At 42.7% G+C, this 27,917-nt stretch overlaps 1 protein-coding gene across 1 annotated transcript in view; it reads right to left on the minus strand.

The window, feature by feature from the left end:
* Nucleotides 1-27,917, minus strand: part of CPAMD8 (C3 and PZP like alpha-2-macroglobulin domain containing 8) — a 7,231,600-nt gene that overhangs the window by 2,767,073 nt on the left and 4,436,610 nt on the right. The window contains exon 22 of the mRNA XM_044054766.1: nt 5,923-6,148. Coding sequence (XP_043910701.1) covers nt 5,923-6,148 — 226 coding nt within the window. The remainder of the gene's footprint in view (nt 1-5,922; nt 6,149-27,917) is intronic.

Here is a 27,917-nt window from a genome sequence, read left to right on the forward strand (position 1 = left end):
GGGGGGTTGAAAGAAGGGAATTATGTAGCCTCCGGATATGATTGAGTGTACCCATGTGTCTCACGTTAGGTTTTGCCAGGCTTTTCTGTACAGTGAAAGTCTTCCCCCAACTGCCTCCAGAGGCGGGCAGCTGGGCAACCCTTCAGGGATGCTGAAAGGGCTTGTCAGAGAAGGATTCTCTGCTGCCCTGGTTCTGCGGACCCCCTCTGCCATGAGGGCAGCGTCTGTTGGTGTTGTTTCCTCCTCTGCCTCTGGAGGAAAAGTCACTATGTGTGTCAAGCGAGGCTCCCTGGGATTTCCGAAACCACATTTTACCACTCTTCTGACCTTTGGGGTATGGTCTGGAAGGAGTGGAAAAATGGACTCCCACGGCAGAGAGAGCCTTGCCTTCCTGTTCACACCTAGTGAGAATGTCTTTCACCTGTGGTCCAAAAAGAAAGGAACCGTCAAAGGGGGTGTTGGTGAATGACGCTCTAAAGGGTTCCGCAAAATTACACAGCCGCATCCATGCATGTCTCCTGAGGGCCACGCCTGTACCTGTGGCTCTACTCGCACCATCGGCTGCATATGAAATGAGCCTCATGGAAGAGTTGACTACAGAATTTAGGGTCGCCAGCTGAGAAGCCAGTTTAGCTTGAGCCCCTTCAGCTGATGGATCCTGAAGGGAATCTCCAAGCTCTTTCAGGAGATCCCTCTGAAGCCTGGTAAAATGGCATAAGTAATTCACTGACCTCACAGAAAAAGTCGCTGAAGCAAACATCCGCTTCCCGTATCTAGCCATGGTCCTAGACTCCTTGTTAGGAGGATGGACAGAGGAAGACGTTTCTGCTAACTCCTTTTTAGTGGCTGCTGCTACCACCATGGCATCTACGGGAACACCCTTAGTGAGGAACTGTTTATCAGGGGGTGCAGTGATAAACTTGCTGGGTCTCTTCAGGGTTGGTTCCACTGTATCCGGGGCTGACCAAGCCCTTCGAGCCACCACTGACATTAGTGGATCGAAGGGCAGAGAAACCCAGGAGGTGGAAGGTCGGGAACTGAACGCATCTAGGAATACAGATTCATCCTTGGTAGGGGCTAGGACATTCCAGTTCCTCCTCTGCTTAAGCATTTCTAGGATGTCTGAAAAGGAAACATCTTCAGAGGGGGATCTAGGGGACCCTTCCGATTCATCCAAATCCGTATCTGAAGTGACAGACTCCGGGGAGTCAATGTGCTTCCTCTTGCACTTCCTCTTCCGAGGGGGCTCCTCTGAATAATCAGGGGAGGCCTCAGAAGAAGAGGAAATACCCAATGGGGTGCTCTGGAGCGCCGGTTCCCCACGCTTGGGGTCTGGAGGAGGGGCAGAGGTTGACGCAGGCACTATAGGGGAAGGAGCCAGTGGGGTCGAAAGTGGAGTTGACTCAGAGGCCAGTACACTCCTCATGACATCGAAGGTGTCCCTGCCATGATGCAGAGAAGGCTCCGGTTCCGAAAAAGCCAAAATCCTCCTCCGCACTGAGGGAGACTGCTCCGATGCCGATGTAGGAGCAGAGCTCACCTGCGCCGATGCTCCGAGAGGGAGAACGGGGTCGGACAAGGGTCCGATGCCACTCGGAACCGACGAGGGAATCTCGGTGCCCAGATCCCTCAACGGACGGCACCATCGAGGGGATCAGAGCTGACGACGGTAGCGAAGGACAAATCGTTATCGGACCAGACAGTTCCACAATTCGAACCCCAACAAACTCTGGCTCCGAGCTCAATGAAGTCGGAGGAGGAACATCGATAGAAACGGGCGGAGCCAACACCTATTGAGGAGGGCTGGATAACATTTTGGCCAGTGCCTACGACTTCATCAACCTACTGACCACTCTCTCCACGTTGTGATCCGAAAGCCTAGAGGACCGAGAAGAGTGGGAGGATCTGTGACTGCGGTCACTCTGCAACAGGGGAGACTGAGGAGCTGAATGTATAGACTCTAGAGAAGGGAACCTCGGCCTCTTGTGGGTCCGCGACGGCTCCGAAGGTACTGGTGGAGTCGACGGGGAGGCAGTCTCTTCGGTTCCAGCCAGAACCGAAGTAGTAGGTAAGACTTGGGTCAATGACGGCTCCGAGCTGGGAGCCTACGATTTGGCCGGTTTAGGAGGTTTCACAGGCTCAGCCTTGGCCGGTGAATCCTGGGGTTTAAGAAGACCCCTCAAAATAAGCTTATTTTTGCACTCCTGCAGAACTCTTGGGCTAAATGTATGGCATACAGAACAAGAGTCCTGCAGGTGCACTGCGCCTAAGCAACAGACGCAAGAAGTGTGCCCATCTGTCAGAGACATTTTCTGACAGCATGAGTCACACTTCTTGAATCCAGACACCATGGATTCTTTAGACATATCCACAACTAGAAGATACTACACTAAGTTGATTTAGCCAAAAGACCTAACTAGCAAAAACTAATACTAGACACTACCACAAAAAACAAAAGGTAAGACACAGTATACTACAGCTAAAGATAGTTTTTTTTTTTTAAACTAAGAAGCCTCTAACTTAAACAGCTACCTAACAATCAGAAAGAAGAAAATCTTAAACTAAAAAGCTACGTACAAGCTAATAGCAGACACAGGGATAGAGGGAGGGGGGAAGGGGAAGAAAAAACTAATTAAAACGAGTTCTAAGGGATAAACCACAAATGCACTAAAACTACAACAACTAGTTAGCGACTATTATATAAAACAATAAAATACCAGAAAAAGCCCTAATTTGACTAAAAAAGTAGTTGAATAAAACTATACAAGCCTGAGCCACTAACAACGAACCTCACAGCTGAAGTGGCAAACGAGATCTGGGTAGCTAGCGCTAAGCATCATGAGATAAGGGGTAGCCTCAAGCCAGTAAACTGCTCTCGAGCTATAGAAGATGGCCGAGTCGGAGATGAGGATCGGCTCCGAACCCAACAAGCAAGAAACGAAGGCGAGATAGACAACTTAACATCAATAATTATACATAATATTATATCCATAAAATAGCAGAAAGTATTCTAAGAACTAAGTCGACACGGAAATGGAGAAAGGATAGTCTGCCGATAGAAATGACTGCAATTAGGGATATAAACAACAGGCAAAAGGGGGCTGGAATTTATTGGAGAAAACTGGCAAAGGAACCAAGGTACTGGGAGCAAATAACTAGAGAGAGAGATACTAGAATGGGTAGGGGCCAAGAATTTATTTGGACTGTAGGTTAGAGATTGCCTTCCCTACCAATGATTGATATCAGAGTACAGACTAAGAGAAAGAAATAGTGGGGTCCTAAATGAAACATCAGCACTGGTAGAGTTTTTAGTAGAATCTAGACCAGAAGTTGCTATTTAAAAAGGAACAATTAGTACAGCATATAAAATACTGTATGACAACTAAGAATCAATCAGAGGAGGTTAGAAAGGATTGAGAGGAGAGACTGGATAAGCAAGTCACAAAGAAACAATGGGATGATATATGTATGTCTCCCAAATATGCAACAAAATCTAGATGATTTTGGATTTTTGCTTAGAAATGTTTACATATTTTTATACCTCAAGTAGATTCCAGAGAATTTTTCCTCAGGTAGACAGCAAATGTAGATGTGATGGGGAAGAGGTACTTGGGAACATATTTTCTGGGAGTGCAGTGGGTCGGTGGACTTTAAGGATTCCCTGCGCAGTGCACTGTCAGAGATGCTGGGTGGGCAGATTGGTGTGACGAGGGAGATGATTTTTCTGAGCTATGATACAGAATCTGAACTGCCTAGGCATGATAAGGCCTTGCTGTATCTAATTGTGGTGGCTGCCAAAAAAGCAATTACTAGAAAATGGAAATCAAAATCTAAACCAACTATATTAATAGTAGTGAATACATTAACACAGAAAAAAACAACTGGAAATGAGATGTTTAGAAAAGGGTAGGAGCAAACTACATAGGAAAAATGGGAATTGTGGGAACAATACACACAGGGGAGCAATGAGGTTTAAAAGAAGGCAGAACTTAAATGAGCTATGTAATGTTTGAAAATGACTGGGTAAATTATAAGTTATGTAAAATGTTTGCAACTGGGAGTGTGTCAGAATTGTTTGCGATGAAAAATACTTGCAACTAGAATTGGGTCGGTGTGCTTCGTTTTCATTTATATAAACATATGATTGCTTATGTCGTAGGTGATGGTTTAATAAAGACATTTCTTGTTTCAAAAAAAAGGGTCAGGAATTAATTTATGTAATGTTGGTTAGGTTATATGACATATAGTAACATAAGTGAATTATAATGTTTGATAATGTTAATTTAATACAGATTGATTACTTTTGTATAAATGTAAAACTGCCTCTGTCACAAGTGATAATTCAATAAAGGTGTGTTTAAAAATGGCAGCAGCAGAGTCACCCACCAGTAGCTGAGGCAAACTGCTAGCTTGCTGAGGTGGTAAAGGCTGTTTGCTGAATTATTTCCTTTTGTGGCTGGAAGAAGGCCTGACCACAGGGCCGGTAGTTTGTCCCATGGTCAAGCTGAAAATGGTGCCCCTTTCCTACAGCAAATGCCAGTAAAAATATTTAAAAGTCACTTTTTTCACAGAAAAACACAGTAAAAAGCACTTTAAAGCATGTTTCCAGCCCTCAAAAAGTAAAATAAACAGGATTTCTCCACAGAAAAAAAAAAACGATTTTCTGCTACTTTGCACAACTTTTAAACTGACAGCAAAGACAAGTGCTCCCATTTAATTGTAAAATAGAGTCTTGTGACAGTTTGCTAAAACACAAAACTCTTAGCTTGAAAATAATTTCCTAAAGAAGAAAGTGATGAAGCAGTGATAGTTTTTCCCCAAAGGGAACTCATCTAGCAAAGAAAAGGGACATCCCCAAGCTGAATGTCAATCTTCAAAAGCCTTACTGGAACAGACTCTTCAGCAGCACTAAAGCTCTGAGGGGCTTAGGACCCAAATTTGTCTGTCAGTCAACTGACTGGCAGTTTAAGTGCCCTGAAGCTTTGAAAGCTGGCTGGCCGCTGAATCCTTAGTAGGGCATAACCCATATGACTGAGGCTACTTGCCGCAGTGATCAATATGATGAACATAAAAAGAAGGTAGAAAACAGTAACTTTTTTCCCTGAAAATACAGTAAAAAGCATTTAAACTGTTTTTCCAGCACCATAGAGTAAATAAACACAGTTTATCCATAAAATAGTAGTTTTAAGCAATTTCAACAACTTTTTACTAAAAAAGTAAAGTCCACTCCTGTTTTAAAAGTACATAAAAGTCTGGAGACAGTCATGTTTTTTCCTGTCTTAAAAGTATTTGTTTTTCACAAAAAAGTCACTTAAAACAAATCAACAAATAATGTTAAAAAAATTTTCTCAAAGGAATTTATCTGCCCAACAATGTAACCATGCCAGCCAACCACTGATCCTTGAAAGCCTGCCTCTTTTAGGTGCAGGAAAGTTCTTAAGAGCTTGACGCCTAAACCTATCTTTCTAATCAACTCAGCTTGAGCTGACGTATGTTTGGGAAGACAGGAGGTGCTTTTAAGCTTTGGAAGCTGGCCACAGTCTTATAATTTGCAGGATATAACCCCATACAGTTAAGGCAGACATGATCAATATGAACATCTATGGTACTCTTCTGGTCTGCTCATTGCTTTAGTTGTCAAGTATGTATATCAATGAAGTGATACCTGGTTAAAGGTTGATGTATGACTGTGGTAGCTCCCATAAAAACTGGGTGCACGAGGATGAGCTGGGTATCTGGTCAGAAGTGGCTGCATACTGGTAAGCTACTACTCTTCCAGTGGTGACTAAATACTGATGCTACAGCTGAAGTATAACGATGACAAAAATAACAGCATAAAAACATTTATCTCCATTAAAAAGCAGAGACTGAAATAATTTTATGTTGCAGTCACAATAACTAAAAAAAAAAAAAAAATGTTACCTATCAATGATGCAGTAGCTCTCTCAGATCCTGGCACTATGTTATGAGGTACTCCAAGAGTAAAGGCTTTATTGTGGTTTTCATCTGCTTCCTCCTTTCTCCAAATTTTAAATTCTCCAACAGATCCCCATCCAGTAGAAAAGCCAATATATTTCACATCAAATGGTTTAATTTTTGCTGTCTGTACAATTATAGACACGATTGATGGTGCAGTACCATGGCCAACCTAAAATAAGAAAACAAAATGGACCGTAAATAAAAAGGAATTTGGCAGACTTAACTATAAGGTATGCATAAAATCCTGCAATGCTCTCCTCTGCATCAGACAAGAATGTATACACACAAGTACCATTTTATTTGGTTAAGAAAAGAAGTGCAAGACATTTGCCAAAAGAGTAATATTTCTGAAAAACTGAAATATGTACAGAGCTGTGTCTCTGCAGCATACTATTAAGTTACTATACATTAATTTATTTTGTTACATGGATGCCTAGTGGGTTTTATTAAAACAGAACATCTTTAGTTAAGTGTTTAAAGCTGAACTATAAAGTTACATAAAGTTGTATTTTTAAATACTACTGAACATACTACTGATGATCTGTGCATATGGCTATTCAACACTTCTTAGAGCTGACTTTCAACTTTATTTGTAACAGTGGTTACTAACACTCAAGACTTGATTAGAGTGCTAATGCATCTACCTCTGCTGAAATAATGACTTATCAGCCGTGATCCAATTGAGAAAATGCAATTCATTAATGAAATAAAAACCAAATAAATATATAAATAAATTACATAAACAATATTCAATAATTATATTACTTTCCCCTCATCATTGTAACAAAATACTGAGATAATGCATTAACTTAAGAGGTGACTTCCCTGATGGCTGCACACTGAGCAACAACATTTTAGCTCTACCACTGCGAAAAAATAAACTGACAAATAAAAGCTAGTAAATTCTGCTAGCTTGAGTAAAATTCAGCTGGTAAGCATACTACCTGGATGACAGCAAAGAAGTAATTTAGAGAACCTGAAAGAAAATCAACTAGAAAAGGTAAAGAAGAAAACAGACTGAGAAGAATTCCGCAGCTGTTCAGCAAAAAGCAGTTGAAGCTTTAGCTCTGGTACAAGACATGGCTTCCAGTAATTTAAAGGAAAAAATAAATCAAGTGCACTCAAAGGTGATTAAAATAAATTAAACAGTGAAGGAGTACATCAACTCAAATAAAAGGTTGGGAAAACAGAAGAACTAGCTATTCAGGTGAACTGATAAAACAGCAAAAATGTATTAGAAGACAGCATGCAGAGACAACTTGAGATTTTCTGCTGTACCAGAGAAACTGGAAGGAACACACTGTATTAATTTTATGAAAGCACCAATAAGCAACTGAACTGGTATTCCGCAGTAAGACTTGTTAACTGAAATAGCATACTGAGGGGAAGCACCAAACCTGTCCAGAAGACAGCAGCCAAGACCTGTATTATTAAGGATACACTCTTACCAGCAGAAAGAGCTGATCCTGACAAAATTGTGTCAGAAGGGCAAAGTATTAAAAATTGGAAATAATAGGGTGTTTGTTAGAAAATGTTTATTCACTGTACACCAGGCAGAAGAGAAACAAAATTACCCAGCAATAAGGGAACGTCAAGAGGCAGATGTGAGATTCAAGCTGCTGTATCCAGCCATCTTCAGAGTATTTTTCTTGGAGGATCAAAGGCAATTTTTGGAGCAGAACATGCTATGGAGGAAGTACAAACGTTTGTCCAAAAAGTGATCCATCAAAGTGAAGGAGACTCTGCTTCTCATTCTTTTAACAAAACAGCTCATAAATAAAGGGACTCTGCCAATGACACATTTTCCAATGTTCCAAAGGAAAATGCTTCAGAGACAGAAAAAGGCACAGGAGTTGACTAAAAGATTCTGGAGAACCTTGGACTTGAATCACAGTCTAGTGTTGAGAGATGGAGATTAACATGAACAACAACAGTGACACTGAAATTAGTGAATAAATGTAAGATTATAAAGCATCAATCACATTCATTATAAATGGCTTGCAAGAAAAAAGCAGATGAGAAAGACTGGACTTTTGTTGACTGTTAAAATTGTGGGTGGACTGTAAAGCATATGACCAGTTTGGACCTACTTTGTTTCATTGAATCTCATTTCACTTAATTTAATTTCACCCTGACCACTTTGCTGGAAACTCAAATTACTGAAAACTAATTTCACAGAATCTCATTTCACTGAATTACAGTTAGTATATATGGCACTGTGTAGAGCACTGTAAGTCCAGTAAAAGGTATATGCCCTTTTCCCCACTGTAGTGCAATCCTGGAGTTTGTATATATAGTTGGGGGGGGGGTGTGAGCAGCACAGTCCCCCAAATTTGGGTGTCTGGGGGACGTAGCTCTCCAATTAGTTTGAGTACATATTGTCTTCTGGAGAGAGTTGGTCATTGGTGTTGCAACTATGCATGTCTACTGTTTAAAATGTATTGTTTTGATGTTTTTGGGAAAAATACAATATAAAACAAGTATATGGGGACTACTTACACCCCCACATGCTCCAATGTGGGGGGCTGTGCCCCCACACACCCCCTAACTATATATACTAACTCCAGGGTCACACTACAGTGAGGAAAAGGGCATATACCTGTTACTTGCCTTACAGTACTCTGCACAGTGCCATATACACCAAATTCAGTTCAGTGAAATGAGTTTTATTCAGTGAAGTGGTTAGGGTGAAATGAAATTCAGTGAAATGAGATTCAACAAGACAAAGTAGACCCACCCAATTTATATTATTAATGATTAAAAACGCACAAAGAAAAAAGTAATCAAGTAAAACAAATTATCTTAATATTTGTATAAAGTTTTCATTTTTGTTTTATTTCTGAAGATTTTAAAACTATTGTTCTTAAAATGTTTTGTAATAATTTGGAGCTTTACTCCCCAGGCTTCCACTGAAAATGGGCTTCTACCCAGTCGGACTTTCCCAGTAATAAAATGTCAATAAATCAATAAACAAATAAATATAAACTGTATGTTATACAATAAAGCAATTTTGTACAGCATTTAGAGTCAGAGGAATTTTAAATGTGGAGGTGATGGATAGTATTTTCAGAGGTTGCTGTAAAGATATTAAAGTAAACAAGTTAAGAAAATAGAAGTTATGTTCTTACCATAACGTTCCATGTTAGTTGTCTTCTTCTCACCTTCTTCTTGCTGGATGGGTTCAGAGCCGACCTCGGCTCCGACTCGGCCACTCTAAAAGCTCGAGAGTTGGTTCCACCGGCTCGAGGCTCCCCTTATATCCCACAATGCTAGGCGAGAGTTACCTCAGATCTCGTTTGTAAGCTAACCCCAGCTCATAATAGTAACAGTATAACTGTAAACAAAGTCCACCTCTAACCACAGGAAGAAAGAAGGGTGACCTACATCCTGAACTAGGAAATATGCAAAATAGCATATGTCTAAGAAAGAGGTGGTAGAAAGAGAGGTCACAATCACAACTCCTCTAGGTCTGTCCAGGCCAGGGGGAAGGAGGGTGGGAAGAAGAAGAGGCGAGAAGAAGACAACTAACATGGAACGTTATGGTAAGAACATAACTTCTATATGTTAAGTTGTCTATCTCGCCTTCATTCTTGCTGGATGGGACCGCGTCCCTAGCACCTTGTCCCGGGTGGCCTAACGGAACAGACTCCTGAGAACAGTGGAACCAAAGTTAGCTCTATGCCTAGAAGCTAAATCCAACTTATAATGAGAAATAAAAGTGTGAGGAGTAGCCCAAGTAGCCGCTGCACAAATGGTGTCAATAGGCAGTCTGTCTTGGAAGGCTAAGGAAGTAGCCAAAGCTCTGGTAGAATGGGCTTTAGGTTTATTAGGCAATTTTTGTTGCCTAATCTCATATACCAGGGAAATCAAAGATGTTAGCCATCTGGATAATGATACCTTTGAAACTGAAAGTCCCTTTCTGCTTTCCGTATAGGAGACAAACAGCTGATCAGATTTTCTGAATTGTTTTGTTCTATCCAAGTAGTACCTCAATTGACGATGAACATCCAGGCAGTGTAATTTTTGTTCAGACCTATTGGAATACTCTGGAAAAAAGACAGGGAGGTCAATGCTTTGGTTTAGATTTGATGTCGAGACCACCTTAGGCAAAAAGGACGGGTTAGTTCGTAAAGATACTCTGTCCTTATGAAATAAAAGATAAGGAGGACGACAACTGAGTGCTTGAAGTTCTGAAACTCTTCTAGCTGATGTAATAGCTACCAGAAAGAGAGTTTTCCATGATAACAATTTCAAAGAACAGGAAGCTGCAGGTTCGAAAGGGGAAAGAATCAAAGAAGCAAGAACTAAATTTAGGTCCCAAGGAGAAGGAGGATTTCTTATAGGAGGTCTGAGAAGAAAAACTCCTTTCAAAAAGGCTTTGCAAAGTTTGTGGGATATTAGGGCAGATTCAGAAATACCCACATGGAAGTTAGAAATAGCTGCCAATTGAACCTTAAGTGTAGATGGAGATGAACCTGCATGGAAGAGTTCAGCTAGAAAATCAAGGACTAGTTGGATGGAAGCGGTGAAGGGATCTATGTCCTTTCCTTGTGCCCAATATGAGAAGCATTTCCACTTACTCAAATAAATCTTTCGAGTGGAAGATTTATGGGAAGCTACCAATATATCTCTAACAGAGTGAGATAATTGAGGAAGCCTGGCTACGGTTGGAACTGGAGGAACCAAGCAGTGAGGTTCAGAGAGGGGAGGGAGCGATGAAACTGACCCGACTGATGGATCAAAAGATCTGGAACTAGGTCCAGATTCCAAGGTCGCTCCAAGAGAAAACGATGTAGAAAGGGGAACCACACTTGTCGAGGCCAGTAAGGAGCAATGAGGATCAAGGAGGCCTTCTGAGCGATAGCTTTCTGAATTACTTGAGAGATCAGTGGGAAAGGGGGAAATGCATACAGAAGTCCCCGGGGCCAAACTTGGACTAGAGCGTCTCTGCTGGGTTGGCCTGGTAAAGGGAATAGAGTGAAATATTCTCTGCACTTGCTGTTTTGGGGAGTAGCAAAAAGATCGCAGCAAGGCTGACCCCACTTGAGAAAAATTTCTCTCACTACAGAGTCTTTCAGAGACCACTCGTGAGGCATGAGAATAGCTCTGCTCAACTTGTCCGCAATATGATTGGACTTCCCGGGGATGTGCGTTGCTATCAGAAAACGCTGAGAAGAAATCGCCCATTGCCACAGTCTGAGTGCTTCTCGACACAGGGGGTATGATCTGGTTCCGCCTTGTTTGTTGATGTGCCACACTACAGACATATTGTCTGTCTGGATTGCAATTGTTCCCAAGGGAAGAGAGTCTTGAAGGGCTTGCAACGCTAAAAGCACTGCTCTCATCTCCAGAACATTTATGTGCAAGTGGCATTCGTTCGGTTGCCATGTGCCCTGGACTGTCCTGCCCTGATAATGCCCCCCCCACCCGATCAGGGAGGCATCCGTTGTCAGTGTAGCAACCGGAGGAGGTGGAACAAAGGGTCTTCCCGACAGGAGCTGGGGGGAAGACATCCACCACATGAGATGCTTTTTGCAAGCCTGCGTGATCACAATGGTGTGAGACATTGGGAGTTCCTGGTATGACCATTGAGTAAAAAGCATCCACTGAAGGATCCGCATGTGGTATCTGGCTAATGGAAGGAGAGGTATGGCCGCTGCCATGATTCCCAACACCTTTAGAACTAACCTGGCTTTGATTCTGTTGTTGTTGAGAAGGAGTGATACCAATTTGTGAATGTCTGATATCCTTTGATGTGTTAGCCTTGCAGACATGTTTATAGTATCTAGATTTGCGCCTATGTAAGTAATAGTATGACAAGGCGACAAAACAGACTTTTCGCAATTTATTGATATACCCAGTTTTTGACAAACGCGAAAAGTATAATCTCTGGCCATCAGAAGGAGATGCTTGGTGGGAGCTGTGAGGAGCCAGTCGTCCAAATATGGAAACACCTGGAATCCTTGTCGTCTCAGGTGAGAAGCTACCACTGCCATGCATTTGGTAAACACCCTGGGGGCAGTGGTGAGACCAAAGGGCAGGGCCCTGAACTGAAAATGACTGGTTCCCAGCCTGAAGCGGAGGAATCTTCTGGAGCGTCTGTTCATTTTTATGTGATAGTACGCATCCCGAAGGTCTATAGAGCACATCCAGTTTCCTTTGCCCAAAAGGGGAAGGATGGATTGCAGCGTGACCATCCGAAATCTTGTTTTCTTGACTGATTTGTTCAAGACACTGAGATCCAATATCGGTCTCCAGTCCCGTTTTCTTTGGAACTAAAAAGAACCTTGAGTAGATTCCGGATCCTTGTTGGCCTGCTGGCACTGGCTGAATTGCTCTTTTGCAAGCAGTTTTGAAATTTCCAAAGCTGCTAGATCCCTTTGAGCGGGTGGAACATCTGGAAGGGATTTTTTGACTGATTTGGAAAGCGAAGAAAGGGGATAGAATAGCCTTCGGAAATGATGGACTGTACCCATTTGTCTTGAGTCAGGGATAGCCAGGCTTCTGGGTACAGTGACAATCTTCCCCCGACTGCCTCCGAAGATGGGCAGTCGGGCAACACCTCAGGGATGCTGAAAGGGCTTGTCAGGAAGGCTTCCGATTGCCCTGGTTCGGCGGACCCCCGCTGCCCCTAGGGCGACGTCTACCATTGTTATTCCCACCTCTGCCTTTGGTAGGAAAACGACTCTGTGCGTCAGGCGAAGTCCCTTGAGATTGTTTATGGAACCACATCTTTCCACCCTTCTGGCCTTTGGGGTAAGGCCTGGAAGGAGTCGAAAAATGGACTCCGACGGCAGAAAGGGTCTTGCCATCAATCTCGCACCTAGTCAGGGTTTCTTTCACTTGAGGACCAAAGAGAGATGATCCATCAAAAGGGGAGTTCGTGAAAGACGTCTTGAAAGGGTCCGCAAAATTGCATAGCCGCATCCTGGCGTGCCTACGTAAGGCCACACCTGTCCCTGCGGCTCTGCTCGCTCCATCAGCCGCGTAAGAAAGGAGGCGCATGGAGGAGTTGGATATGGAATTAAGGGTAGCCAGCTGCGTGTTCATCTTGTCTTGGAACCCCGCAGCTGTAGGATCCTTTAACATTTCACTCGCTTCCTTGATCAAGTCCCTTTGAAGACGAGTGAAATGGCACAGGTAGTTCAGCGAACGCATGGTAAATGTCGCTGAGGAGAACATCCGCTTCCCGTACCTATCCATGGACCTAGATTCCTTGTTAGGTGGATGAACAGGTACTGAAGGATCAGCCAAGTTCCTTCTTTGTGGCAGCAGCTACCACCATAGCATCCACAGAAACTCCTTTTGTTAAAAACTGCTTGTCTGCTGGAGCTGTGATGAACTTAGAGGGTCTCCTGGGAGTGGGGTCCACTGAATCAGGAGCCGTCCATGCCTTCTTAGCAACCACCTGCATGAGGGGGTCGAAGGGAGGGGACACCCAGGAGGTGGAAGGACGAGAGCCAAACGCCTCAAGATACACAGATTCGTCCTCCGAAGGGTTGAGGGCTGGCCAATTTCCCCTCTGTTTCAGGATCTCCAGAATGTCTGCAAATGAGACATCTTCAGAAGGGGAACGGGGGGAACCCTCAGAATCATCCAAATCTGTGTCTGACGTGATAGACACAGGTGAGTCAATGTGTTTCCTCTTACACTTCCTCTTCCGAGGGGGCTCTTCTGCCAAATCAGGAGAGGCCTCGGAAGAGGATGAAATCCCACAGGGGCTCCTGAGGAGCTGGCTCTCTGCGGTCCGGGATGAGGGAGTGAGTCGACTTACCCTGAGGCAGCATAGAGGGAGGGGCGGACGGAGCCGAATGTGGAGTAGAGCCAGGCTCTAACACACTCCGCATGACCTCGAATGCACCCCTGTCAGGCAGAGCCAGAGGTCCCCGCTCCGAGGAGCTAAGAACCCCCCTCGGCACCGACAGTGATGGCTCCGAGGCCGATGTCGGAGCCGAACTCACCAGCACCGAAGCCCCGAGAGGGAGAGGGGGGTCCGATGCCACTCACCCCCTCGGAGCCGACGAGGGAAGTCCGGCGCCGAGATTCTTCCAAAGAAGAAAACGGAGCCGACGACGGAGCCGAAGACAATTGTCTCGGCTCCGACGTAATCACAGTCTCGGTTCCGATGCGACCCGGCTCCGAACTCAAGAGAGTCGAAGGAGGAAAATGTTGATGGACCGGGGCAGGCATCGACTGATGAGTCGGGCTCTGAAGCATCTGGGCTAGTGCCTCGGACTTAAGTAGTTGACTCACTACCCTCTGAAGGTCATGATCCGACAGCCTCGATGACCTAGAGGAGTGAGACCTTTGGCTCCGTTCAGACAGCAGGGGAGATCCTGGAGCCGAATGAACGGAGCCAAGAGATGGTGACCTGGACCTCTTCCTAGTTGTCGGCTCCGAAGGTCTGGTCGGAGCCGACACGGGAACCTCAATAACCTCGGCTCCGGCCGGAGCCGAGGGAGCCACAGAAACTGTGGACTGAGACTTATCGGCTCCAGCCGGAGCCGATAAAGGCAAAGGTTGAGCAACCTGAGGTCTCGGCTCAGAAGCCGGAGCCGAAGACCTCGATGCCTTAGAGGGCTTCCCTGTTGAAACTGACAGGGAATCCTCTGGCTTCAGTAAGCCTCTAAGAATTAATTTGTTTTTTCTTTCCTGCAGGACCCTGGGGCTGAAGCCATGGCACACAGCACAGGAGTCCTGCAGGTGCAAAGGCCCCAGACAATAGACACAAGAAGTGTGAGCGTCTGTCAGAGACATTTTCTGACAGCACGCATCACACTTCTTGAATCCGGAGACCTTTGCTTCCTTAGACATTTTTTTTTTTTTTTAACTGACAGGTGTACACAAACACGCACACAAACACACAAGTTATACCCTGTCAGGAAAACACAATAAAATTAGTAGTAAAAACTAGAATTTAAACTACAATAAACTAGAATAAACTACAAAAAACACACACACTCCACTAGGGAAGAGAATAAAGTTTTCTAATCTACACTAACTAAGTAAGAATATTAACTTAAAAGGGGTTTTAAAGAGTAATTTTTACAAGAAAAATTAGCACTCACCAGGAACCGGTAGAAACAACCACCCTCGAAGCTGTAGCGGCAAACGAGATCTGAGGTAACTCTCGCCTAGCATTGTGGGATATAAGGGGAGCCTCGAGCCGGTGGAACCAACTCTCGAGCTTTTAGAGTGGCCGAGTCGGAGCCGAGGTCGGCTCCGAACCCATCCAGCAAGAATGAAGGCGAGATAGACAACTTAACATTATAGGTTTTACAGTGTAAAAAATGAAAAAAGGCTGACCCAAAGCAAGTTTACGTTAATATGATGTAATCTTGGACTACTGGGGTGGGGGTAGGGTATATAAGTACACTGATTATATTACATGCAGAGTCAAGCTATTTTCTCTTAATTTTGAATATGTGAATGCCGTGGATTAATGCCTTTGGCTTAATAGAAAAACAAGTGTTTTCTGTAAGCAAGTGGGCTTGAAAAATAAGAAGAAATGATGACTGCCAGAAGAAGTTTCAAGTTTCTTGCAAATGCAATGATATTAGATTGTTTTAGCAAATGTTCAGTCAGAGTCAAGACGTCTGCAGCAGACGGTACTTGTACATTCTGTTTTGCTTTAAGTAAATGTGACAAAGATTCCTGCATGCACCTACAAAGTTGTTCACTGTTTTTCTCACTGCTGTTTCCATGGAGACAAGCTTGCTGTAGGTATAAAAATAATCTTGAAAGTTTTGAACATTGTTTTCTGAAGGAAATACAAACATTAAAGGTACAAGGCAAACAGTTCAGTAAAATATAGTTTGAAATTATTGGAAGTGAATAAGAGATATCAACTTCAGTATTGGCTTTAATTCTTCAATACATTTAATACAGCATTGTATAACTTAGTTTTATTTTAAGACAGTCACTGTACTTTTTCTTAAGGCTAAAAGTTAATGTTTTCTGAAAGCATACAATCTGTTTTTCTCATCTGAAAGGGGAGCAAACATAAAAAAATAAAAGACAGCAGGAAAAAATCCTAAATGTTCGATATTTTGTTGGATGTGTGGAAGCCATACATATGTTGTTTCTTTGTGAATTGCATACCTAACCTCTCTTTCCAATCATTTCAGATATCTTCTGACTGATTCCAATAGTTATCACACAATATTTTATATACCATACTTATTATCCCTTTTCTAACAGCAGCTTCTGTTCTAGATTCAAATAAAAACTCAACCAGTGCAGGTCTTTCACTTTAGGATTTCCCTATCCCTTTCTCCTTGTCTATACTCTGATATCAATCCCTGATGAGAAAGGCAATCACTAGTCTGCAGTCTAAATATCTTCTAAGCTTTTTCCCATTCCATTACCTTTCCTTCTCTAATTATAATTATTTGTTCCCAATACCTTGGTTCCTTTGTCATCTTCCTCCATTAAATTTCAGCTCTCTTTTGCCTATTCTCTGTACCCCTTATTACAGTCATCTCTATCGGCAAAATCTCCTTTCACCATTCCGCGTTGGCTTAATTCTTCATATTTTCTACTGCTTTATGAATATTCTGTATGACTATTACTCTCCTTACAGATCAGCATTACAAATCCCATTCTCTCCTTACTTCTTGAATTAACTTCCTGCTTCGTCGTCTCTTCACTTTGAACTGAAGCATTTTGCTTGTGTTAGCCTTATCTGTACAGCTCTAAAATATCACTTCAGTTCAGGTAATCCTAAACCTACTTGTTCTATTCGGAGGATCAGCTTATCCCGCTTGACCTTTGCCCTCTTCTCCTCCCAAATAAAATCCTTCAGCTCTTTATTAATATCCACAACTTCTCCTCTGGTTGATAAAAATATGCCTTACCTGTGTGCAAAACTAAAGGTACTAAAAACATTTGTTACTGCTATCCACTGACAACAGCTTTCAGTTTCTCATTTTTTATTATCTTTTCTTTAGTCTCTTCCCACATATCCTTAGCTGCCATAACTGAATCCTTTTTAATCCCTATTCCAAAATATTTCATTTTATCATGTCCCATACATATGGGTATTGCTGAACCAATTCATATGTAGGTACATAGTTTATAGCTATAGCTTTTGTTTTTCATTAATTTTACATCCCGAAAAAAACATGGAACTGTCTCAGAATATTCCACAGCACACAGATGTCTTTTTCTTGTTGCATCAGGTACAAAATATCACCTGCAAATAAAGCCAACCTTTCTTGAACACCACACCAATTATATCTTTGAATTTCTGAGCACCTTATTTTCTTTGCCAGTGGTTCTAAACATAATGCAAACAACAAAGGCGAAAGTGGACACCACTGCCTAGTCTTCAGAAACAATTCATCAGACAGGAGCCCTCCCCCACTTTGAATTTTTGCCTCTGATCCCTCATATATCTTTATAATTAATCTTACTGTAACAGCAAATGCTTCCACTGCCCTACTCATTAAATTTGTCAGCTTACACTGTTGAATGCTTTCTCTGCATCAAGACCCACCAATAACAGTAGCATTTTCTTATATTCTGCTTCCCTCTGGATCATCATTGTCCTATTAATGCTGTCAAAATCTTTGCCACTCTACCACAAAAACACACTGGTCCATATCTATCAATTTTGGCATCACTTTTGACATTCTTTTAGCCATTCTAGACAAACAGTTTATAGTCATAGTTTAAAACTGAAATGGGCCAACATGAAGGTTGATCAGATGGGTATTTACTGTCTTCAGGTATTACAGTCACCACAGCCTTTTCCTAGGATGTTGTTTCCCCTCCTCTTAAAATAATGTTAAGTAAAACTTTCCAGATCTTTATCACTTTCTTCCCTCCTAGCTTCTAACCTGCTACTAGAATACCATCTATTCCTGGAGACTTTCTTGCAGATTGGTTATACAGCACTACTTTTGTCTCATCTCCTCCTATCTTAACTTATCATCTACATCCAACTTTGGTATATGCAAGTCTTCCATAAATACTTCCATTTATGCTTTTTCCTTATTATCCTGTTTTAAACTCCATTTTATCCCACTCACTAGCTATAAATTCTTGAATACTTTTTATCTTCCCTAATAATTCCTGGTTAAGTCCGACTACCTATTCTCTACATTCCTCTCTTTTTAACAGGTAGGTGGAGAAGTGCCACTGTGTCATCTTTACTTCATTACCCTGCATTTTTATCTTAGTAATTACTGGCACATGATCTGAAATAGTTATTGGATTTGTATCAAAGTTCTCAATTAAATGTACATGTTCCTATGAAATATAATTTTTATCAAGTCTAGCCCGGTTATTGTACCTTGGGGAATAATATGCAAATTCTCTCCAAACTCCTATTAATTAATTCATGTCTTTCATACCAACTATTTTCATCATTTTCTTTTCAGAAATCTACCCTCTTTTGTTATACTTTCCCACCTACGCTCCCCAAAATACATTTTCATTGTTGCAAATCAAATTCCAGTCCTCACCTATAAGTAATAACTATAAGTAATATTTCCTGCTGAAAGCTGATTACTTCTCTCAAAAATTTTTAAGCTCCAAAATAGCAGTTTTAGGTGGAATATAAATACATGCCAGCATAATCTTCATCCATTGCTAGTAGCCCATGACTACTACAATCTGGCATTATCGTTTTTCCCTTCTTCTATCACTACTGGAGCTTTTCTAGCAATTAATATAAGTACTCCTCTTTTCCTTTATCCCTGATATTCTTGCAGAATATCCATCCCGAAACGACTAAAATACTTGACTGTAAAATATGTAATTTATATTGCAAAAAGTTGCTAAGAAAATAAATTCTTTAACTTAACAGTCAACTTTTTCCTTCCTCTTCTCCTCAAAGTCCATCCAAACATTAATTGCATGAAGTGAGGCAAATGCTTTATAGTTCCTCACATGTTTAACAAAGTCAACAAAAGTCCACTCTTTCTATTTATTCTTATACAGCCATATTTCACAAATGCAATTGATGCTTTGCAGGTTCATGTTTATTCACTAATTTCCTCATCACTGTTCTTCTTCCTGTTCATCTCCATCTCCCAATTTCAGATTCTGGTTCAGTTCCACAGTACTCCCAATTCTTGTGGTAACTCCTGTGTTTGCTCTCTCTCGCTCTCTCAAGCAGTTTTCCTTTGGAACACTGGAAAACATTTTACAGACAAAGCCTCTCCACGTGCTTTATTATCAGAAGAATGGCAACCTGAGTCCCCTTTTGCTTGATGGCTCACTTTTTGATGAACAAACTTTTTCATTTCCTCCTTAGCATATTCTGCATCAAAAAATGACTCTGATCCTCTAAGAAAAAAGAAGTTATGTACTCACTATAAAATTCCACCTGTGTTGTCCATTTTCATTTAACCTTGACATATGGGTTCGGTTCAGATTCTGCAACCAACTTGGCCATTACTACAGCTTACGCCAGCCAAAAACTCTTGAGCTTCACCTCTACCCACAATCCCTCTCTCCCAATTGCCTCAGATTGAGTTTGCAGAAAATGTATGGATAATAGATAAGGAAGCCATATCTGTTATTATCCATTCCATCACAAATTGTCAGAAGGCTGAGGGATGGAGGGGATTCAAGGATAAATGAAAATGGATAACACAGATAGAACCTTATGGCAAGTACAAAATTTCTTTATCTAATGATATCAATTTTCATTTTATCCTTGACTTATGGGACAGAGTCCCCAACTACCTTAGATCTTAGGAGGACTCACGGAAAAATATTCCTGAACCCCAATGAACCAAAGGATGCTCTTCCCCTAGAGACCAAATCCAATTTGTAATGAGTAATAAAGGTATGGGGAGAAGCCCAAGTAGCTGCCGCACATATATCATCCACTGAAACTCTAGACTGGAAAAGTGGCTAGATTGTCTAGAATGGGATTTCACAGGCTTAGGCAAAGCAATTTTATTCTCATCAGAGATAAATGAAATACAGTCTTTTAGCCATTTAGCTAGAGTCACCTTGCAGACTGGCTTACCAAACCTTGCACTGGAAAAGGAAACAAATTGGTCGGACTTTCTCATGTCTTTCATCCTATGAAGACAGAAGCATAATTGCCTGTCAACATCTAGTAAATGCAAGGAATATTCACCTCCGTTAGAAAACTTTGGAAAGAATACTGTTAAATTAATAGCTTGATTGATATTAGACTCTGAGCCTATCTTGGGTAGAAAGAAAGGGGGTTGTTCGTAAAGAAACTCTATCTTTGTGAAAAATCAGATAAGGTGGTTTACATGGCAAGGCATGAATTTCTGAAATCCTTCTAGCAGAGGTTATAGCCACCAAAAGCAATGTTTTCCATGACAAGGACTTCAGATCACACTCTGCCAAGGGTTCAAAGGGAGAATGTATAATGGTTTGCAAAACTTGGTGCAAATCCCAAGGTGGTCTCAGGTCTTCAAACACAGGTTTCAACAAAAGTGTCCCTTTTAAAATAGGCTTACAAAGTCTATGAGAAGCTAATGAACATTCTTCAAAAGCATCATGGAAACTGGAAACTGCTGTTAGTTGTATTTTGATGGTAGAAGGGGAAGCTCCCACATTAAAATGAGTGGCTAAGAAGTCTAAAATATTTTCTACAGAAGCAGAGAAAGGGTCAATATCTTTCATGAGTCCAAATGGTAAAGCTCTTCCATCTACTAGAATATAGCTTACGGGTGGAAGGTTTATGAGAAAATAGAAGGATGTGGCTTATCGGGGAGGAAAGATTTAGATACCTGGCAACCAGTGGAGTTGGAGGAACCATGCTGTCAGCTTGAGGTTCAAAATGGCTGTGTGAACAAGTCTGTCTGGATGGGACAGAAGGTCCAGAATCTATGGTTGTTGAATCAGAAAAGGCCAAAGAAAGAAGAACCAAATCTGTCGAGCCTAAAAGAGGGCAATGAGGATTACTTTGCTCTTCAACCTCAATGCTTTCTGCAGGAATTTTAGAATTAGAGGTATCGAGGGAAAGGCATACAGGAGACCGGGGGGCCAATTATGGAGGACAGCATCTCTTGGTGACTCCCCTGCATGGGGAATCAGGGCGAAGTAATTGCTGCACTTATTGTTTAGGGGAGAGGTGAACAGGTTACAGCAAGGTTGATTCCACTGACAGAAGATCCTTTCTGCCACTTATAGATTGAGACACCAAGTAAGTCTGAAGGATACACCTGTTCAGTTTGTCTGCAATCACACTGGAACTCCCCGGAATATGCTTTGCTATTAGAAAGTGGTTGGAAGAGCACACTCATTGCCACACTCTTGAGTGCTTCTTGACAAAGGGGGTAAAGACTTGGTTCCTCCCTACTTACTGATGTACCAAACTACTGACATATTGTCTGTCTGCATTGCAATTGTCCCCTGAGGAAGAGTTGTGTGAAAGTCCTACAATGCTAGAAGCACCGCTCTTAGCTCTAGGTCACTGATATGCAAGTTGGCCTCTAAGGGGACCAAGTGCTTTGGACAGTCTTGTTAAGAAAATGCATCTACCCCATCTGGGAGGCATTTTATTTATTTAACATTTGTTTACCAGGAAAGTCCAACTTGCTACAAAGCCAATTTTGAGCAGAGGCCCGGGGAGAAATGCTTCAGATGCATATCTTTGTAACATGGGAGGAAATAGGAGTACCCAGAGAAAACCCATACAAATGAAGGGAGGGCATGCAGACTCTGCACAGAAGACACTTCAGCCAAGAATTGAGCCAGAGATCCTCTTGATGTGAGGAGAGAACACCACCACTGTGCCGTGGTCATTATGGCCATGGGCTCTGGAAGGACAAAGGGGCTGCTGAGGAGAATTTGTTTGGAATGAGTCCAAAGTAGATCCTCCTTGCAATTACTGGTGATCAGAATCTGGTCCAACATGGGCTGATGAAGCACAGACCACTGAGATGCTAACAGCCATTGTAGTAACATCATGTGAAACCTGGCTAGAGGAACTAGAGTTATTGATGCTGCCATAGAACCTAGAGCTTGCAAAATTAGTCGAGCAGGAACCTTCTTTCTGTAGATTCTTCTGAACCTGTGTAATAATTCTTTGGAGTTTTGCTGATGGAACAGATGGTATGGTTGTTCTTGTATTAAGAACTTGATTAGGATTTTTAATGATTAAAGTAATTCCTAGGTAGGCACAGATGTTAAAAGTGTAATCTCTTGCTTTTATCAAACAATGCCTAGTCGAAGCAGTAATGAGCCAGTCGTCTAAGTATAGAAACACCCAGAATCCTTGCAGTCTCAAGTGAGCTGCTACTACTGCCATGCATTTAGTGAACACGCTGGGGGCTGTGGCAAGACCAAAGGGCAGTGCTCTGAACTGGTAATGAATGGCTCCCAGCCAGAAGAGGAGAAACATTCGTCTATCTTTATATGGTAATACATATCTGAAGATCTAGTGAACACATCCACCTGTCTTTCCTCAAAAAGGGAAGAACGGACTGTACAGTGACCATCTGGAACTTTGTCAAACTGATCTGGTCAGCAAGCTAAGGTCCAAAATTGATCTCCAGTCCCTGTCTTTTTTGTCACTAAAAAGAATCTTAAGTAAGTTCTGGATCCTTTTCGGTCTGGTGGGACTTCTTGGATGACTCTTTTGTTTAGCAGTTTTTGAATTTCCAGAACTGCTGGATCCCTCTGACTGTGTGGGGCATCAGGGATTTTTTTGCATATGGTGGGAAGATGGGAAAATGGTATGGTATAACCTCTGGATAAGATCCATTGCACCCAAGAATCTATTATGTTTACCCAGGCATTTTGGTGCAAGGATAAGTGTTCCCTGACTGTCTCTAGAGGAAGACAATTGCGCCACCTGTCAGGAATGCTGAAAGGGCTTACTCAGAAAAGAATCGCTGAAGCCCTGGTTCTGGGGACCACCTCTACTGTGTGGGCAGCATCTTATATTGTGGTTCCTCCCCCTGCCCTTGGGAGAACTTCTCTACGTGTGTCCTGGAAAGGCCCTTGGGATTTTTAGAACCACATATTTCCACCACTCCTCTGGTTCTTAGAAAAGGAACTTGCGGTGGTGGTGGGGTGGAAATCATACACCCACAGAAGAAAGAGTCTTACCATCCTTCTCACACCCTGATAAAGTCTCTCTTAATTCTGGGCCAAACAAAGATGATCTGTCAAAGGATGCATTCACAAATGAAGACTTAAATGGTTTCGCAAAGTCACATAGGCACATCCAGGTGCATCTCCTTAAGGCTACACCTGAACCCGCTGCTCTGGATGCCCCTTCAGCTGTATGCGCAATGAGCTTCATGGACAAATTAGACACAGACACCAGGGTGGCTAGGTGGGAGGCAACTTTCTCTTGGAGCCCCACAGCAACAGCTCCTACCAAGGTATCTAACAACTCCTTGATCAGGTCCCCTTTGAAGTCTTATGAAATGTGCCAGAAAATTCAAAGACCTTAGAGTGAAGGTCGATGAAGCATAGACCACTTCATAAATCTATCCACAGCCTGAGATTCCCTGTTGGGAAGATGGATATATGAACTCTCTTCAGTTAGTTTCCTTTTTGGGGCAGCTGCTACGACCATGGCATTCACTGCTAAACCTTGGGCCAAGAACTGCTTATCTTCAGGGACAGATAAAATCTTGTCCGGTCTCTTAGGGATGTGTTTAATGGTGTCTGCAGCCTTCCACACTTTCTGTGAAATTAAGTGGATGAGTTCGTCAGTGGGCGGAGTCACCCAAGAGGTAGACTGGCAAGTACCAAAAGCCTGAAGGTAAACTGACTCCTCTGAAGAAGGGGTTTTGGGACTTCCAGTCACCCCTTTGTTTGAACATTTCTAGGATGTCTCCAAAGGAAACATCTTCAGGTGATGACCTTGGGGAACCCTTCCCCCTCATCAAATCAGTATCTTCATTTACCGATTCTTGTGGGGTATCTAAGTGCTTCTTCTTGCACTTTTTCTGAGAGACCTCCTCAGGGGGAAAACATGGGGAGGTATCAAAAGATGACAGAATCTGTCTCTGAGAAACCTGAGACTTCGACTTTTGCTGCTCCAGTTGGGAGACAGGTTGAATAACACAGCCAGAGGGGGGTATCTGTCCTAAACAGGAAGTTGCTGACTGGGATAGGGCCCTCTCCACAGCCTTGAAGGTTGCCCAACCCCGAAGGAGGGGGGGTCCAAAACAGCGATAGACTGCTTGGGAACTGGGGTCACCCCCTGCTCCACAGAAACTGTCCCCAATACAGAAGCCAGAGCCAAAATGACTCAAGCCGAATATCCAAGAAGCGGAGATGGTTCCAAAACAATTTGACTCCTGTCCCCCAGAACCCAGCTATGGTTCTGGGAGGTCTTTGGTTCCAAAATCACAGAAGAGTTCTGGGGAATTACTGGTTCAAAAGAAATGGAAATCACAGGAGCTGGTACAGTCGGTGCCAGAAGACTTGGAACTGTAACCTCAGAGGAGATCAGAGAAGGAGTGGTTAACGGGGTGAAAGAATGCTCAGTTCATGGACCGAAAGGGGTCAGAGCTGAAGGAGGACCTGCAATCCTCTCGCCCACAAAATTTTATTCACAAGTCTCTCCACATCGAGCTCTGAAAGACTTTTGGTGGAATAGATCGATGATATGGAGGGAAATTTTGTTCTCTGAAGAAAAACTTTTGGAAACTCGCCAATAATGGGGTCGATAGATGGGGAGTAAACAGTCCTAGTTAAAAACACCCTCTGTTCAGTTTCAAGGGTCTGTGCCAACATAGTCAGTGCTGTCAAAGGTGAAGTAGACAAAATATCCTGCAACGGAGTCTTCGACGTCTAAGGTTCTGTGATAGTGGTCAATACCAGGGAAGTTGTTATAATCAAGGATTTACAGTTAGAGACCTCCGGTTACGAGGAGCCTTTCAGAACAGAGGATTTCAGTTTCTTGGATTTTGGTGCTGACAGAGAAGTTGGAACAGGAAAGCTCCTCTTTCTACCCTTCTCCAACGAAGATGAGGACGAAGGGGAAGATACATCTGTCTTACTCTTGTCTGCTGCAGATAAGGCTTCACCAAAGGCAGAGGGGATCCAATCCTTAAAGGTAAGTTTATCATGTCTCTCAGCAAGGGCTCTATGACTGAACCCATGGCAAATAGTGCAGTCCTCCTGCAAATGCACAGGACCCAAGCAATATACGCAAAGTGCATATCTGAAGAGAGAATCTTGTGGAAGCACTTCTGGCATTTTTTAAAGCCAGAAGGAGCCTTAGCTTTCTCAGCCATTAAGAAAATATGGGCTGGAAGGCAGAGACAATCACACACGGAGGGGGAAAAAACAGAAATTGAGAAAGATAGAAAAAAAAAAGTCATGTACTCACCATAACATTCCATGTGAGTTGTCCATCTCGTCTTCATTCTAAACTGATAGGTTCGGAACCGATCCTCAGTTCCGACTTGGCCATTTACTAAAGCTCAAGATCTGAAACTTGCTTGTGGCTCCATCCCTATCCCATGATGCTGCAGTGCTTCGCTCAGATCTTGTGTGTTGGTGAATTTATATTCTACTCTACAACTGTATACAGCTGTAGATATCTACAAACCTGGGCAAGGACCAAAGTACATCACTGAGCACTAAGACTTCCTTGATCTTCCAGGAGCTAAGAGGACGGGGGTCGGAGGGTGGGACAAAAGAATGAAGATGAGATGGACAACTCACATGGAAAATTATGGTGAGTACATAACTTATGTGAAGTTTTCCTGTCTCGTCTTCATTCTATACTGATGGGACAGCGGTCCTTAGCACCATCTTTCCTGGGTGACTCACGAGAGGATATTCTTCAGTACAGTGGACCCAAAGGAGGCTCTGTCCGTGGAGGCCAAGTCTACTTTGTAATGAGTGATAAAGGTGTGAGGTTTTGCACATGTTGCTGCTGCACAAATGGTATGTAACGGCAATCTTGCTTTAAAGGCCTGAGAAGTTGAGATGGATCTGGTGGAATGCGCCCTTGCTTTATTTGGCAACTGTTTGTCTGCTGACTGATAAATAAATGAAATACAATCCAACAACCATCTGGATAAAGTTGTCTTTGTTACTGCTAAACCTTTTTTGTTTTCAGAAAGGGAGACAAATAGGTGGTCCGATTTCCTGTGTTTTTGTTCTATGCAAGTAGAAACGTAACTGCCTGTGAACATCAAGTTGGTGAAGCATGTATTCTGCCTTATTGCCATACCTATCAAAGAATACTGGTAGGTCTATTGACTGATTCAGATTGAACTCCGAGCATACCCTGGGTAGAAAGGAAGGTAATGACACTATCGTTATGAAAGACCATGTAGGGAGGTTTGACTGTTGAAGCTTGCAACTCTGACACTCTTCTTTGCTGATGTGATTGCTACAAGAAAAAGTGTTTTCCAAGATAGAAATTTCAGGTTGCAAGATGATGCAGGTTCAAAGGGCTGTAGGTTATGCGAGAAAAAACAAAATTAAGATTCAACGGTGGCAAGGGTGGCCGCACTGGTGGCGTTAGCAAATTTGTTGCTCTCAGGAAAGCTTTAGAGCATTTATGAGACATGATGTTTACATCTTTGTTTCCAATATGAAAATTGGATATTGCTGTCAGCTGGACCTGTATTGTTACTGCAGCAGCTATCTCATTGTAAAGCTTAGCTAGGAATTCTAAAATGAAAGCTAAGGGTGCTGAATAGGGGTCAATGAAGTGCTGTGAAGCCCAGATTGAAAATCTTTTCCATTTGCTGTGGTACAGCTTCCTCATAGAAATTTTATGAGGAGAAATTAGTATGTGGCGAACCTCTGGAGTAAAGTTGTGTAGCTTGGCTATATTGGGAATTGGAGCAGCCATGATGTCAATGTTAGAGAGTGAAGAGATGGATGGAAGTTCCTGACGGGTGTGTCAGAAGGTCTGGCACTGGGTCCAGAATCCATGGTTCTTCCAGGAGATGAGGCTTCAAAAAGGGGAACTATCTTGATGAGGCCAGAATGGAGCTATTAGAACCAGGGTGCTTCCCAGACTGCTGGCTTTCTGGAGAACTTTGGGTAGTAAAGGAAGGGTGGAAAAAGCATAAAGGAGTCCCTGGGGCCAATTGTGTACAAGTGCATCCCTCGGGGACTCCCCCAGAGGGGGGATCAGGGCAAATTAGCTGCTGCATTTTGCATTTGTGGCTGTGGCGAATAGGTCGCAGCAAGGCTGACCCCATCTACGGAATATCCTTTCTGCTACTTTTTTCTTCAGGGACCACTCATGTGGATCAGAATGGCTCTGCTTAGTTTATCCGCTATCACATTGGATTTCCCCAGGATGTGCATTGCTATCAGAAAATGCTGAAAGGGCTTCGCCCACTGCCATACTCTCAGGGCCTCTCGACAGAGTGGGTAAGATCTGGTTCCTCCTTGTTTATGTACCACACTACTGACATATTGTCTGTCTGTATTGCAATCGTACCAATCAAAAGAGAGTCCTGGAATGCTTGCAACACCATGAGCACTGCTCTCATCTCTAGTACATTGATGTGCAAATGAGCCTCGTGGTCCTGCCAAGTGCCTTGGGCTGTTCTTCCCTGATAATGTCCGCCCCCATCTGGGACGCGTCTGTGGTTACTGTAGCTAACGGAACGGGGGAACTATGGGTCAACCCATCGTTACTTGATCTGAATGAAGCCACCAACAAAGATCTGTCTTGCAGGTTTCAGACAGTTATCAAATGGGACATGGGTAGTTCTTGCACAGACCACTGAGTAAACAACATCCACTGGAGGATTCTCATGTGTAATCTCACTAAGGGAATGACCATTATTGCTACTGCCACAGTGCCCAATAGTTTTAGGACTGTCCTTGCTTGTACCTTGCACTTGAACAGGAAGACCCGCATCTGGAGACGAAGAGTTTGGACCCTTTCTGGAAGCAACTTGACCATCATGTTTGTTGTATCTATTTCTGTGCCTATAAACTTGATATGTTGTGATGGCAATAAGGCAGATTTTTCATAATTCACTGAAATGCCAAGTTGA

The sequence above is a fragment of the Protopterus annectens genome, chromosome 13.part0, assembly GCF_019279795.1.
Source record: "Protopterus annectens isolate FY-2018-M chromosome 13.part0, PAN1.0, whole genome shotgun sequence".
Taxonomy (NCBI): domain Eukaryota; kingdom Metazoa; phylum Chordata; order Ceratodontiformes; family Protopteridae; genus Protopterus; species Protopterus annectens.